The 15,291-nt window shown below is 39.1% G+C and overlaps 1 protein-coding gene across 1 annotated transcript in view; it reads left to right on the top strand.

Annotated features, from left to right (window-relative positions):
* The window catches only part of SLC35F1 (solute carrier family 35 member F1), a 410,909-nt gene that overhangs the window by 324,403 nt on the left and 71,215 nt on the right, over positions 1 to 15,291 (top strand). Inside the window, exon 3 of the mRNA XM_004597582.2 lies at positions 2,401 to 2,528. Within this exon, the coding sequence (XP_004597639.1) occupies positions 2,401 to 2,528 (128 nt within the window). The remainder of the gene's footprint in view (positions 1 to 2,400; positions 2,529 to 15,291) is intronic.

The following is a 15,291-nucleotide window of genomic DNA, read 5'->3' as shown; positions in this document are numbered from 1 at the left end:
TATCACCAGTTGTGCTGGTGCTTTCCATGGATGGCAGTATTTCATGAAGTGTAGTTTGCATATTGGCACAGAGACTCCAAGGGATACATTTTCATTATTTGAGAAGGAGTTTTAATGGTCTGTTGTGCATCATTCCTAATAGGAGTCATGCACATAAGTCCCCAAGCAGTCCTTTTGAAGGTTGTTTTGCTCATCTAAAAATAAAAAGCACTTTCTGACCTTCCTGGATAACCTCACTAACAAAATGTACTGTATATTTTCAGACACTTCAAAACAAAACAAAATGGAGGTATTTATTTAGAGTTTTTGCCTTGCAAACTTTTTCAGAAGGACAGAAATGCAACTTATCATTCCTGTGAATCTATCGAATGTATTATACTTTTGACCTGTTGTTAATTACAAGAAAAAATATCATGACCATTATCCATTTTGTGGGCTCCATGTTGGGATGTGGCTGGTATGCTCTGAATTCAGCACTTTTTTGTTCATTGTATCTCAATGAACTGGCGCAGTGACCTATGACTCCAGAGTGCAACTTTGAGGTTAAATATGTGACTGACCATTTTATGTCCTATGGACACTATATTATGTATAAAATATTTCCCAGATTAATTTCATCACATGCTGGCTTATTCTGAGTAGAAAACATTTTTATTAGCTGGAGCATGAGAGGTGATAGTAGATATATTTTGAGTTCTGAATTTCAGTGCTATTTAATGTTACTGAAATTGCTAAACCTAAAAATTATTCATATATTCTGTTATTTATGAACTTCCCATTGTGCACTAGCTGTCCCTAAAGATAAAGTGATAGCTAAGACAACACCACTTTCTTCATGCTGTTAATAATTCAGTGAGTGATAGAATCAAAAGAACAAGTAATTTTAAGACAGGAAAATAATTTCTATATGTGGGTTAAGCAAAGAGCATTGGAGGAGCACTGGTATGGAGATCCAGTGTGGTCTAGAGTAGTAAGAGTGCCAGGAAATGGTCCTGGTGTGCTAGCCTAGTGGCTAAAGTCCTCATATTGAATGCGCCAAGATCCCATATGGGCACTGGTTCTAATCGTGGCAGCTCTGTTTCCCATCCAGCTCCCTGCTTGTGGCATGAGAAAGCAGTTGCAGATGGCCCAAAACCTTGGAATCCTGCACCTGCATGGGGGACCTAGAGAAAGTTCCTGGCTCCTGGCTTCGGAGCAGCACCGACTGTCGCAATATTGGTTGTTGCAGTCACTTGGGGCGTGAAGGCTCATCCGTCATTTGCAGACAAAGGAAGAATACTCTAAACAGGAGATGTAGCACGTGGAAAGGCCCAGGAACAAGAGACAGCATGCAGGAAACTAATTTTCAAGTTAGTTCCTTCATGGTGGAAACCAAACTTCACCAGCAACTAGTGAGTGAGCTTAGAAGATCTTTCCACAACCATTCCTTCATATGAGTTTTCATCCATGCCTGACAACTTGGCTACATATAATTCCAAAATCCTGAGTCAGACACACTCAGTTAAACTGTACTTGGATTGCAAACTCACAAATACTGTAGAATAATAAATATGTACTGTTTTAAGCAGCTGTTTTGGAGGATAATGTGGTTTTGCTGCAATAAATAACATACATAGCCACCATTCTCTCCAAGCACCTATAATTCCACATTATCATGAAGAGTCATGATTTGGCTGCATAGAGTTGTTATGATTAACCCCCTTCAGAAGTAAGGATTATTTCAGAGCTGACATACACATGAAAATAAGGATGAATAACTGAGAAAGTCAATCTACTTTCTACTGGCATGCTACTAGATTAAGAGGCAAGGTGGTGCAGATTGCCAGTTGCTAGCACAATTCAGACTATAGTCCAGTGGCGTTCCCTTCTACATGAGGGTCACTCCCGTCTTCTCTCTGTCACACACACATCATCAGGTGACGCCGTGCTCAAAGGTGAAAGAGCATTCAGCATGGCATCTCAGCCATGTTACAGAACTATTTCCAAGCTATTAACTGTATTTTTTATCATTTATTTTTATCTTACCACAATCCTGAAATTTGGGATGATTTGGAATACATGTATTTATGCAGCACTGCTGAGGCAACTTTCCTTTTATTTTTACATGACGTAATCATATTTCTCCCATTTCTTCACAAGCAAATATTATAAGAAAATGATGAGCTCATAATTTGACCAGTATTATCCTGGCACAGAAAGTAGTTCACAAAGCCAAAAATCTTCAAAGAAGAGCATTTATTAAATAAAAACATGTGAGTCATTAATACAGTGATTCACTTGTTTAAGTGTTTAGGAATGTTATAGTTAAAGTATAATCTTCATTATTTTAGAAGCCTTCTAAATACATAGTTGATAAAATGTCAAGAACCTAACCCATTTCTTCTTCACTTTACAACACAGGAGAAGAAAACCTTCTGGCAATTTTGCGACGAAGATGGTGGAAATATATGATCCTGGGACTGATAGACCTAGAAGCCAATTACCTAGTGGTCAAGGCATACCAGTACACAACTCTGACCAGTATCCAGGTACATGTGATTCTTCCTTTCTCAACCTCCTCACTGACTAGATACAGCTTGCTTTTGATTTAGTCTCTTGGCAATCTGGATGCTACTCAATAAGTTTGCGATCAATAGGGAAATTCATTGTATGTAAATTAACTTGAGCTTGTAAGGTCTTATTAATTTTTCTTAATTTGAATTCTTCTTCTTCTTGTACTGAGTACAATAATCATTAACACTATAGAAAAATAGCTTGGACTTTTAATACGTGCAACTAATTTTATGCCAGCAGGAGAATCATTAGTAAGTATAAAGCAAAAATAAGCATTAAAACTATTTTAATTAGAACTTGTAACTTTTTAGAATGTTAGACTTTGATTTTGCAATCAAATTGCTTTATAATTTTTTCTTTTAGCATTCTCTAATGTTTAGAATTTGCACCCTGAAGGGATATAATTTTTCCTAGAGTGAACATTAATTTCCTGCAATGTATTATGCATGAAAATAGCTACTGTGTTGCTTTCTGTTTCTCCCTCTGTCTCCTTTTTCTGTTTCTCACGATATACACGTTGCACACAATTAAAAGCTTTAATTTCCACAATTGTTGCCTTACCTTTACTCCATTACATTGTAAATGATCATCTTGAATCTATTTGTTTCACACTGTTATTTTTACAATTGTATATGCATTCCATAGCCATCCCAAAGCTCCAAAAATAAAACATTGTTTATATCACATTTAGCCTAGATGTAATACTTTAGCATAATAGCTGCCATTCTGCTAATTTGCCTAGAAATAATAGCAAAAAAAACATTAAGAAGTAAACAAAGTTACGTAGGTTGATGACAATCTAAGCTTGACATTGCTTTCTTTTGATTTTATTTCTAAATCAACTTTAAGGATAGAGTCTGAATCTGTTTGTGCCACCATAATAAAATACTGGTTAATTTATAATAATTGTAAAGTTATTGGCTCACAGTTCTGGAGTCTGGGAAAACTAAGACTGAGGGGTCATCATCATGTTAGAACCTTCTGGCTGCATCATCTCAAGGTGGACAGGTCAAAGGGAAAAGAAAGCAAGAAGGCACCACACTCACTGCCTTCTAAAGGCAACCGTTTCACTTGTGAGGTTAGTGCCATCCTGGCTCAGTCATATCTTTAAGTGCCACCCCTTAAATGTTATTACAATGGCAGTTAAATTTTAACAAGAGTTTTTGAGGTGGCGACATTCAAATCAAAGCAGATGACCTTGAAGTAAAAGTGATTAATAATAACACTTTTCCAGGACTACTTCCACAAGCATTTTGTATTTCAAGAGTATTTGTTGGATGTATTCTTTTGAAGCAAGAAGAAAACTGGTAAGAGAAACCCGAGCCTATCTTCTCATACCAGTCCTTGAAATTCGGCATCTTGACCTGATGATGATTAACACAAGGACGTAGCAAAATGCATTGTGAGGATTTTTTTTTAGTACTATCCTTTTTTTCAGATTTATTTATTTTATTGCAAAGTCAGACATACAGAGAGGAGGAGAGAGACAGAGCAGAAGATCTTCTGTCCACTGATTCACTCCCCAAGGCCAGAGCTGAGCCGATCCTAAGCCAGAAGCCACGAGCCTGGAGCCTCTTCCAGATCTCCCACATGGGTGCAGGGTCCCAAGGCTTGGGTCATCCTCGATTGTTTTCCCAGGCCACAAGCAGAGAGCTGGATGGGAAGCAGGGCTACTGGGATTAGAAACCAGCGCCCATATGGGATCCCAGCATGTACGAGGCAAGGACTTTAGCCCCTAGACTAGCACGCCGTGCCCTTTTTAGTACTATTCTTTTAAAAACTGATTTCCGTGAAATTTCTTTCCTGTTTTGGAAGCTCCTTTTCTAAGGATATACTCATTCTGAAGTTGGCTGTCATAGTTTTATTGTCCCTTTTTCATTCTTTTCGCTATAGAAAAATGCTACTGACACACTATATAATATTTCTTTTGGTTAAAAAATATTTGCCCATGTGTTCTCAGCATATTGTCATACCCTTAATAAAATTTGAAATATCTTGGAAAAAAAAGACACAGAATTTTTTTAAATTAGCTCGCAAATCTTCCTGATAACAGTATCCTGTGTAAGCTGCCAATTAAATACAAAAATACCAGATATGCATAGATTTAACACCTCACCTTAGGACTCCTGTAGTTAAATCCCTTTTGTTTTACCTAAGAAGTCGCTTAATTCTAAGAAAACACAAGGAAATGACAGTTGCTTCCAAAAAGAGTGAATCAGCTTGTATCTCTTCTTAATAGGGATAGTTATGGTTTCTCCATATTCATGCTTCCCCACAATAAAGTTTTTAAAATGGAAATACTCCCATTAGAAATGGCATAGTTGCACTAACAATCTTGCATACTATATACATAAATGAAATGGGTTTCATGAAATGAGTGAATTTATCACAAATGTATTAAGAAAATCATGTATATAAAAGCCATTATCAATTTTCTCTCTGTATGCACCAGTATCAGTCATTCAATGCAATTGATGATTTGGAGTTGTCACTAGATAAAAACACTCTTCTTTCTCCTCCACTTTTCCTCTCTCTCTCTTCTACAGCTGAACACAGCATGTAGGAGTAGAACATCTTCCCTACAAACCCCTCCCAGATTCCTTGTACCTCTACTGTCCCCAGCCACCCACTGCGCACACACACAAATAGACACATGCCACATTTTTAAAAATTCTTAATGTTTTGCTTAAGCCTTTCCTATTATTTGGAATTATTTTGTCTCCTCTATTCTCTACCAATTGAAATCCTATTCGTTTCAAGGCCCTCTGTACAATCCATGGTGCTTTAAATTCATAAATAATGGAAAGTCCAACTGAAACTATCTTTAAAAACAAGTACATTTATTGATTCTCATAATTGGATCACCCGGAGAAGAGCAAGATGGTTTGTCATATCTAAATGATGTCATCTAGAGTTCGGTTTGCCTGGAGATCATCACACTGAGTGGAAATAAGCCAGACCCAGAATGACAAACTCTGTGTGTTCTCCCTTAAATGTGGGAGGTAAAATTTTAAAAAATAATAATAATAAGGAGAGAAATGAAAGAAGCATCTTGGTGTTACTGGTATTTCTGAAAAATGCAGTTTTATAAAACTTTGTCATGCCTTTGTTAAAACAATGGTTAGGAATGCTATACTACTATAGTTTTAATGATCTGTGATTACCTTATAAGTTACTGTATATAGGTGAAATCATTTTTCTGTTCAATTATTGTTTATAGCTATTACCTAAACTAAGTTCTTTTTGCTTAAAAAATAGTTACTTGTGTTGGTTTTATCGTAAATCAAGTTCTTCTTAAGTCGTAAGATGGCTGCCAGCACAATTTGTGGCCATATGCTTGTTGCTGGAGACCCAATAGTAGATGGAAAAAAAAAAAAGATGTTTGTCTTCACCACTGAGCAAGAGTATAGAGCTCTATTCTGGTTTCACTACACCAATGGTCAGAGTTCTGCATAGTTAATTGTCTTGGACCTGAATTCCCTGAACAACTAAAATGAAATCTCTCCTTAGGTTTAAACAAATGTGTCTCGGTAGAAGTACTGCTGGCATTTTGGGTGGAACAATATTCATCCTAGAATCAGGGTGCAATCAGGTCCAGCCAAACATGTCACCCACTGAGAGAGAGGAAGAAGATGAATGCAAGAGGAAAAGCCATGAGCAATCAGTAACTTCCTTCTTCAGAAAACAGGATGTATTAAGAAATCGCGATATTACGAAAATAATAATTTGTCACAACAAATTATTTGTATCTCCAATTCCATAAGCATTTTCAAAAATATTTTTCAAGTCTCTGGGATGTGTGTGTGTGTGTGTGTGTGTGTGTACTAAAGAGTGACAATTTATTCCTCATATCTAATCTCATGATCCGCAGGTATATAGATCAATGCAGTTATTTTAAGAATTTATTTTATTTTTTTGAAAGCAGAGAGACAGGGAGAGACACAGACGTCCCTACTGGTTCACTCTCCAAATGTTTGCAATGGCTGCAATTGGGTTGTGTTGAGGCTAGGAGCTAGGAACTTCTAATTCTCCCATATGGGTGCAAGGACCTAAGTACTTCCCCAGGTGCCTTAACAGGGAACTGAATTGTAAATGGAGCAACTGGGGCTCCAACTTGTGCCTGCATGGACTGTCAGCATTACACATGACAGCTTAACTCAGTACAACTCAGGGCCAGCCCCAATAAACACATTTTAAAACATCATATTCCATCTTGTCAGTTCACTCACGAGCTACTTGACATATTATTTAACACTACATTCTATCAAAAATTTTAAGTCTACAGAGACACACAAAAAATAACATTTCTGGTGAGAATAGTCATTGATCTTTATTGTGATTTACTGAGCAAGAGACAAGTAGAAGCAAGAAGGGAGGTTGAGTTTAATGACTATAGAGTCATTGTGCCCCCAATGGTAAGTCAGCATATTAAATAGTAATAGATGCATGAAACAAAAGGTTTATTCTAAGAACCATGTCTGTTTAAGTATTTAGCAATTTAATTCTGTTTACCCAATGCAAATTGGTAAGATTGACCGGGACCTGTAAGGATACTCTTTTATTGTAAAACCATTCACTGAATGTATAATGTGTTTTACTCACATTAATCAGGAAGTAAAATGCAATTATTAAATATCTGGCATATATATTACTTACTGCAGGTAATATAAAGAGAAGTCAATCAAGCTTGCTGAGGCTGGTGGCAGGGTTAAGAGCCAGAGTGTAGGGCCCGGCGGCGTGGCCTAGCGGCTAAAGTCCTCGCCTTGAAAGCCCCGGGATCCCATATGGGTGCTGGTTCTAATCCCGGCAGCTCCACTTCCCATCCAGCTCCCTGCTTGTAGCCTGGGAAAGCAGTCGAGGACGGCCCAAAGCTTTGGGACACTGCACCCGCGTGGGAGACCTGGAAGAGGTTCCTGGTTCCCGGCTTTGGATCGGCGCGTACCGGCCCGTTGCGGCTCACTTGGGGAGTGAATCATCGGACGGAAGATCTTCCTCTCTGTCTCTCCTTCTCTCTGTATATCTGACTTTGTAATAAAAATAAATCTTCATAAAAAAAAAAGAGCCAGAGTGTAATGACAGTGGCACTTAGTGTGGCAAGTGAATGGATGTCTGTATGCCATCATTTCCAAAGGAAGAAGAGATGATGGTTATTTTGAAAATCAAGAAAGTTTCCACTTGAATGAATCTATTGAAATTGGATAAAATGAGAGGATCAAAAAGGATCATAGATTTGCTTGTACAATAACAGCATAACAGTAGCTTGGGAGAAGAAAACCAAGAAAATATGATTGATGATCAACTGATAGTTTCCTCAAAATAGTTACTGACTTCATCTGTGTTCATGCCAACATATTAGGTGTTAAACCCACCAGTGAACAAAGTACTAGCATTCTCATGAAGTTTCCAGTTAAGTAAGACAACTTTTAATCAAATAAGCAAACAAGTAGATATATAACTGTAATCAAGAATAAGAATGCTGAAGAAAGTCAGTTCTGAAAGACATTTGTCAAAATATGTTGACCTAAACAAGAGACCTGGAGAAGACTTTCCTGAAGAGCAGATGGTGGAGCTGAGATGTAGCAGGAGGGGAAGAGTAGGTGAGAGAGATGCAGGAAAATAAGATGTCATGATCAAGGATCCAGGGGGGCATGGACATAGCAAGGGGGAGGTTCAGCCTGATGCTATTTGGCCAGAAAGAGAGTGAAGAGATCAGTGTAAGGTGGGTTAGGAGGCAGACATTAGACCACACAGGCCTTTGGCCAGGTCAGGGCTTGCATCTTTAGGCTAAGAGCCATTGGAAGCCACTAGAAGTGATCGAACTGGAAGGTAATGTAACAGGTAACATCAGACAATGTGATAGATAATGTTAAAGATTATTCTAGTTATGATGAGAACAGATTGAAGCTTTGGATACTGATAAGGAATAGAGAAAGAAAGAGCCACAGATTAATTTGGTGTCTCATGTTTAATACCAAGATGAAAGTCTGACTTAATTTTGTAAGTAAGAGAACCCTGAGATTTTCTGAGGACACCAGTAATAGGATGTGACCCAAGCATGCCTGGCTTAAAAAAGAATACTCAGGAGACTCATTTTTGTCACATAGTTGTAACACCAGCATCCTGTACGAGTTAGCATCCTGGATGCTCCACTCTGATCCAGTTCCGTGATAATGGCCTGAGAAAAGCAGTGCAAGAGATGGCCCAAGTGTGGGTCGTACCACCTACATGGGAGACCTAAATGAAGCTGCAGTTCCTGACTTTAGCCTGGCCTAGCTCTGGCCATTGCAGCCACTTGGGGAAAGAATCATCAGATGGAAGATTCTCTTTGTCTCATATCTCCCCACCTTGCTCTGTAACTCTGACTTTCAAATAAATTTAAAAGAGAGAGAGATGAGAGAGACTTCATTAGCAATTAGCATAAGCATCAAGTACTACTTTTTGAATCCTCTCAAAACTAGATGTAGCACAAAAAGACAAGCTACTCCTTGCTTTATCCCCTTGCCCTTTGAATTTGTTTACTAAACTTACGGTAAATGTCACAAACAATTGATACATGCAGCTTGAAGCGAAAAATACTTTTTTGAAATAATTTTAGATTCACAGGAAATTGCAAAAATATACAGAATCCTTTGAACTGTTCACACAGCTTTCCCCAATGCTGACATTTTATGACTTCAATATAATGTCAAAGCCTGGATATTGACACTGGTACAATTTTGTCACCTAGAAAGACCTAACTCAGTTTCTAGGAATTTTTTTCTTTGTGTATGTATGTGTGTATGCAACTCTGCACTATTAAATTCCATGGATGGACTCATGTAGCCACCACTACAATCAAAACTGTCTATCCCTTAACCACAGAATAACTCCTTTGAGCCACCCATATTAAATCACATTTGTCCTACCTCCACCCTCATTCCAGTCACCTGACAACCAATGACACATCTATTTTTCAGCTACAGAATGTTGCATGAAATGAAACAATACAGTACTTAACTTTCTGATATAGTCTTTTCTCATTAAGCACAATGTCCGTATATCCATCTAAATCACTACATGTATTAAGAGTTTTTTGCTTTTTATTACTGAGTGTTATCCTAAGAGCTAGAATTTGTTTAACTCTTTACCTGTCAAAGGACATTTGTGTTTCCGGCATTAAGCTTTTGTGAATAAAGCTGTTATAAACATGCATGTCAATAAAAGTATTCATTTTCTGGAACAAATCCTCAAAGGGCAGTGGCAGGGGTCAAATGGTGAACACATAGTTAGCTTCAGAAACTGTCATATTCCCAGAGTGGCTGTTCCATTTTACATTCCTTACGTTAGTACATGAGAGATCCTATTATTTCTTATCCTCACCAGAGTTTGCAGTTTCCATGATTGTATTACTTTTTATTTTTGCCATTCTAAACTACTTATGGTGATATTTCATTGTAAGTTTGATTTTGATTTTCCAAATAGTCAATTATATCAACATCTTTTGAAAAGTGTCTTTTATCTTTACCTCTGTTATTAGAAGCCTTAATAGTAGCAGCAATAGCAAAAATGAAAAAGATGATATTTATTCAGGAAACAGAGACACTGAAGAAGCCCCATTGTTTCTTTATTAGAAAGTAAAAAAATCCAATCATGTTGGATTTGTAAGGATTTTGTTCTAAACACACATTTGTGGGCGTGTGTCTCTTGACTTGTAGAGAATGAATAGGTTATGCCTGTGACTTTGATAGACCTTAGCAGTGACATTTGCTACATTTTAGAAGCTATGCTATTTTTATAACTGTGCTATATGAGCCATTTGAGTAGAAATATCAGCTTTGCTATTTCTTGCCCAAAGATTATTCATCTTTTTTCAACCATTTAGTGCTAAAATACAGATTAAACCAGTGCTTCTATGAAATAAGAAAAAAAGCAGATCTCTTCGAGCATAATAGTTTGGTCATTAAAACGCGTACTCTTTGGATGAGTTCCAGTGCCCTTGCCAAGGGTGCTGGGAAGTCTAGAACTTCGACTCCAGATCTCCTTCCTATCATGTGTTTTGCGGAGCTTTTTGAATTCAGTAGTTTCCTTCAAGCCAGGACAATAATACTTCCAGTCTGAATTTTTCCTTTTTGTAACACTGACTTGGACATGTTTGTAGAAATAATAGAAAAAAAATGCCAAATTCGCAAGGTGCAGTATTGGCGTCCAATCCTACCTGAACCTAATTCTACAAGGCGTGCAAACATAAACACTCAACAGTTTGTCTGATTGGTTTCCTTGAATCTTAGGCTTTCTGAATCCACCCTTTAAATGTCAGCAACCTAGAAATTAAGTTGAATCAGATATGGGAAAGGCCGGGTAGCTTGTGCCTTTTCATGTATCTCTTAAGTCTAAACTTGAAGCCATATGAACAGATTTGGCATGCATATTCTTTTAGTAATTAAAACAATGCCTCAGCTACATGCTTGGGGCACAACTACTGATCATACCTGATGTGAGATGACAGACAATTCCATTAACACTGGAAATACAGTATAATTAGTGTGGTGATGAAAAATGCATCCAGTCTTGTGCAAACACATGAAAAACATACCTCTTACCCTCAGGAATATGATGCATTGGTGAAAGGAAGTTACCAAGCAGATTTTCTCTTGGAGTCCGCTTGGTTTTCCTTATCTGTAGGTGTACAAACAGGACCCTCAGAGCTGCATTTGGTTTATGAGCTCAGCCTTTACAACTTTTTTTTGGCGTGGGGGCGGTTATGAAAAGTGTCTTTTAACTTTACTTTTGTTACTGCTATATCGACCTGTCCCTGATATAGGACTGTGGGCACTGAATGACTAAGATATTTTTAAAGTACACTTAAAGGCAATGCTTTAAAACAATATATATTCATTTTCTTTTGGAAAGACATATGTACGGAGAGATGGATACCAAGAGAAAAATATCTTTTGTCTGCTGGTTCACTACCCAAGTGACCACAACAGCCAGAGCTAAGCCAATCTAAAGTCAGGAGCTTCTTCTAGGTCTCCCACGAGGGTGCAGTGTCCCAAGGTTTTGGGCCATCCTCCACTGATTTTCCAGGCCACAAGCAGAGAGATGGCTTGGAAGTGAAGCAGCCAGGACATGAAAAAGTGCTCATATGGGATTCCAGTGGATGCAAAGCAAGGATTTAGTAACTAAGTCATCACATGGGGCACAAACCAAGGCTTTAAAGGCCGGAAACAAAGTTCTTCCCATTAAAGGGAAAATGATGTGCCAGACCTCTTTCAGATTTGCTTTAGATCTGAACTTTTTATTCTTGATTGTGAAATTAACCTAAAAACATAGCTGTTCAAATGTAAATATTCAGCCAGATGCCATGTACTCTATGAAGTGCCACGGTTTTCCATCATCCTTTGTTCTGATGCAGACTGAAAACCCCTTCTGCATTATAGGAAGAACATGTTGACATCATCTTCAGTCTCCTTTCGTCCACCACATGCCCTTCCCTACACCTGTCTTTAAGCATGTTCTGTAGGATTCCCTTCTACAGGCGAGAGCTTTCACGTTGTGCCTCCGTTGGCTCTGGGAGCCCCTGAGCTAGCCTTCCAGCTGCCATCAGGTGAATCACCTCTCTCCCTTTTTCCATTACACTCTGTAACCGCCACGCTTACAGGCTAGGAGCATGTGTGATTCAGCCTGTCTGGACAGATCTTTTATTCATTCCTTCATCTTCATGGTCCTTTGTTAACTCTCACCTTCTGCTTTATATGGTAACTAATTATTTACATATTTCCCTTACCCTTCCATTGTGTAAGAATCTTGAATGTGGGACCTGTGTATCTGTTACACAGTAAGCAGTGAACAGATTCTTCGTGTCTAAATAAAAACAGAAAGAACTCATTTTTGTTTCCTTCACACTTTGTACATGGTAGTTGCCTAAAGCAATCAAATATTTTGATAATGACCAAAAGGACACATCTGAAAGGTAGTCATTGAACGAGGCAATATGCACCAACCCCTGTAGGTTATCATCAGCAAGTGTGCTGCCCATGCAGACACAAGTACAGAACCCTTAATTGCATTTGAGTATTGTACTATTCTTTGAGGGAGATGCAAAGGTAAGGGGGAGAAAAGCTAGCCCAGTTCCCAAGAAGCTCCACTGTTTCCAGCACAATTTGGGGAGCAAATTCATTCAAAGTACACTTCAAGGCCTAACGCAGCTGTACCTTCTTTGTAGTCAATATTTCATCTTATCTTCAAGTTGACTTTCCCAAAACACTCTCTGCCTAGCTAGCTTATTAAATAGACACCTTGCCAGTTTCTCCTGGTTTCAAATACTCTTTGAGTAGTTCATTTGGTTTCTGGCCAATTGTTTATCCTGAAACGGCAACCTGACTTTTAGAGTCTCTGGCCTTGTATCCTTGGGATAGTCTTGTGACTATTTTCCACCAGGCTCTCTCCCTGATGTCTGACTGTTGGAGGGAAAATTACAAGATTTAGAATCTCTCCTTTCTCCATGAACCTGTCATTCTAGAACCTCCCTTGCTAAAGGAGCCAAGAAAGTGCGGTGGGTATTTTAGAGTATATTAGCAAGCTCTGTATTCTGACAATAACTTTATCTCTCTCTCTGTCTCTCTCTGTCTCTCTCTCTTCCTTTTGATCATGGCTCAGTTTTATAGATGGAGGGCTGTATGGCGCATGATTTAAGGGGAGGAGTTTAATTTCCAAAATAGTGGTCCTATTTAAGACGTATCTATCGGCAAATCGCAATGCAAAATGAGTGATAGTAAGGTGGAGTTACACACAAAGTGCCATGGGATTACAGAGGAGGAGTGATTGACTTGATCCAGGATGGGGAGGATACCACTAATAACATTTTAGTAGGGTCTGGAAACCTATATTTCTTAGGATACATGAATCTGGCAGTAAAGTGTGCCACTGAGTGCTCTGGCGATTTTCAGCTCCAGTGGAGCACATAGGCAGGTTATAAGTGAGAAGCCCTTCCACGTTTGTTTTCTCTCTCTGAGGATCAGTTTTCCCACCTATCAGAGAGAACAAAAAAGCTTCCCTGTAGCGTGACCATGATATGTGAACATAGCATTGCATTTGACAGTCCCTGCTTCTCCACCACCTCTAAGGCAAAAACAATGCAATCAGCAATACTATGTTCCAGTATATCCAGCGCCAATGCAGTCCCTGTCTCACCACTGGAGTTTCCCTAACCTTCCTGCAAGCAGGCCTTTAACCATGACTCCATTGGCCTCTGACATTCTCAGAATTGTCTGAGATCCCTATCACGGTGAGTCAGAAAAGTCAGAACAACCACTATGTTTAGAAATGCCTGCTGCAAGTAGTAGATGCTCAGTGAATGCCAGCTGTTCTTTCTCAGGTAATTTTCACATGTGTCTTTTTACCATGATGAAAATTATTTTTGATTTTTATTTTAGATGCTGTTTACATAGCTGATCAGGATGGGAAGGATAGAGGGTTAGGGAAAAGTGGGTGTGATCGTTGTTTCCAAATTTTCTATTTCTTCTTCCTGTTTCTGGGGGAAGAGGGAGGTTGGGGGAGGAGCCACACCCAGCCTACCAACTGCCCCAGTGCCCGGGATGGAAAAGGCCACATGATATCAACCCAGGTTCCTGACGTGGCGCACACTCCAAAGGTTCAGTTCTGAGATGCTGTTGATCTCACTGATCCAAGGATGAGGAAACCCTTCCAATGTCCATTGGCTGACATAGTCCAGCTTAGAGTCTTCATTCACCCAGATTTTTGTTGTCATCATTTGGCTGGGGCAGTTGTCCAATTTGTTCTGTCCTCCTTCCTCTGCCATGATACCAGATATCCTCTGTAGGCCCCAATGGGCTGCCGTATCCTCCATGTGCATCAGGGTTGCCATTCATTGCTCGGTCTTTTCCACTAAGGAAAACCAGTTCTTACAGACCAGCTCAAGGACCCCAGCCAGGGGACCTGGACATGATAAAATTTTAAAACAAATACTTTGGGGGCCCGGTGCGATAGCATAGTGTTTAAAGTCCTCACCTTGTACACGCCAGGATCCCATATGGGCGCTGGTTCTAATCCCAGCGGCCCTGCTTCCCGTCCAGTTCCGTGCTGGTGGCCTAGGAAAGCAGTTGAATTTGGCCCAAAGTCTTGGGACCCTGCACCCGCTTGGAAGACCTGGAGGAGGTTCCTGGCTCCTGGCTTCGGATCGGCACAGCACCGGCCGTTGCAGTCACTTGGGGAGTGAATCATCAGACGAAAGATCTTCCTCTCTGTCTCTCCTCCTCTCTGTATATCTGACTTTGCAATATAAATAAATAAATCTTTAAAAAAATTACTTTGTTTAACATCTTATGCTCTCATACACTGTCACTCTTTCACTGCAAATTTAAGAGGAATGATGAATTTCTTAAGTTGCATGTAAAGCGACCTCAGTGAAATGAACTTGCCTGATTCACAGGTAACTCACATTCCAATTAATTTTGCCACTGACTGATTACTGTGTTACTGCAAGTGAGACAGTTTGCCAGTCAATAAAGGTGAAAGCTCATAATGATTAATGAGGTTGCTGCTAGGTACAAACAAAATTCTCCCAACCTGCTCTGTTTTTGGAGTGAAAATGTCATAGTACCAGGGGCTAAACAAACTTTAAAACCGTGGGCTTCTGTTTGACCTATGAAAAACTTTGCTTTTTTTTTGTTATAGGTGTTCTATCTTGTCCACAATGAACATGATTCTTACATAATATTTTAAAAATTTGCAAGTGGTTTG

Source organism: Ochotona princeps, chromosome 1 (genome assembly GCF_030435755.1).
Source record: "Ochotona princeps isolate mOchPri1 chromosome 1, mOchPri1.hap1, whole genome shotgun sequence".
NCBI classification, from domain to species: domain Eukaryota; kingdom Metazoa; phylum Chordata; class Mammalia; order Lagomorpha; family Ochotonidae; genus Ochotona; species Ochotona princeps.
Note: the sequence above shows the minus strand (reverse complement) of the source record. Positions and strands in the feature narration are given on the sequence as shown.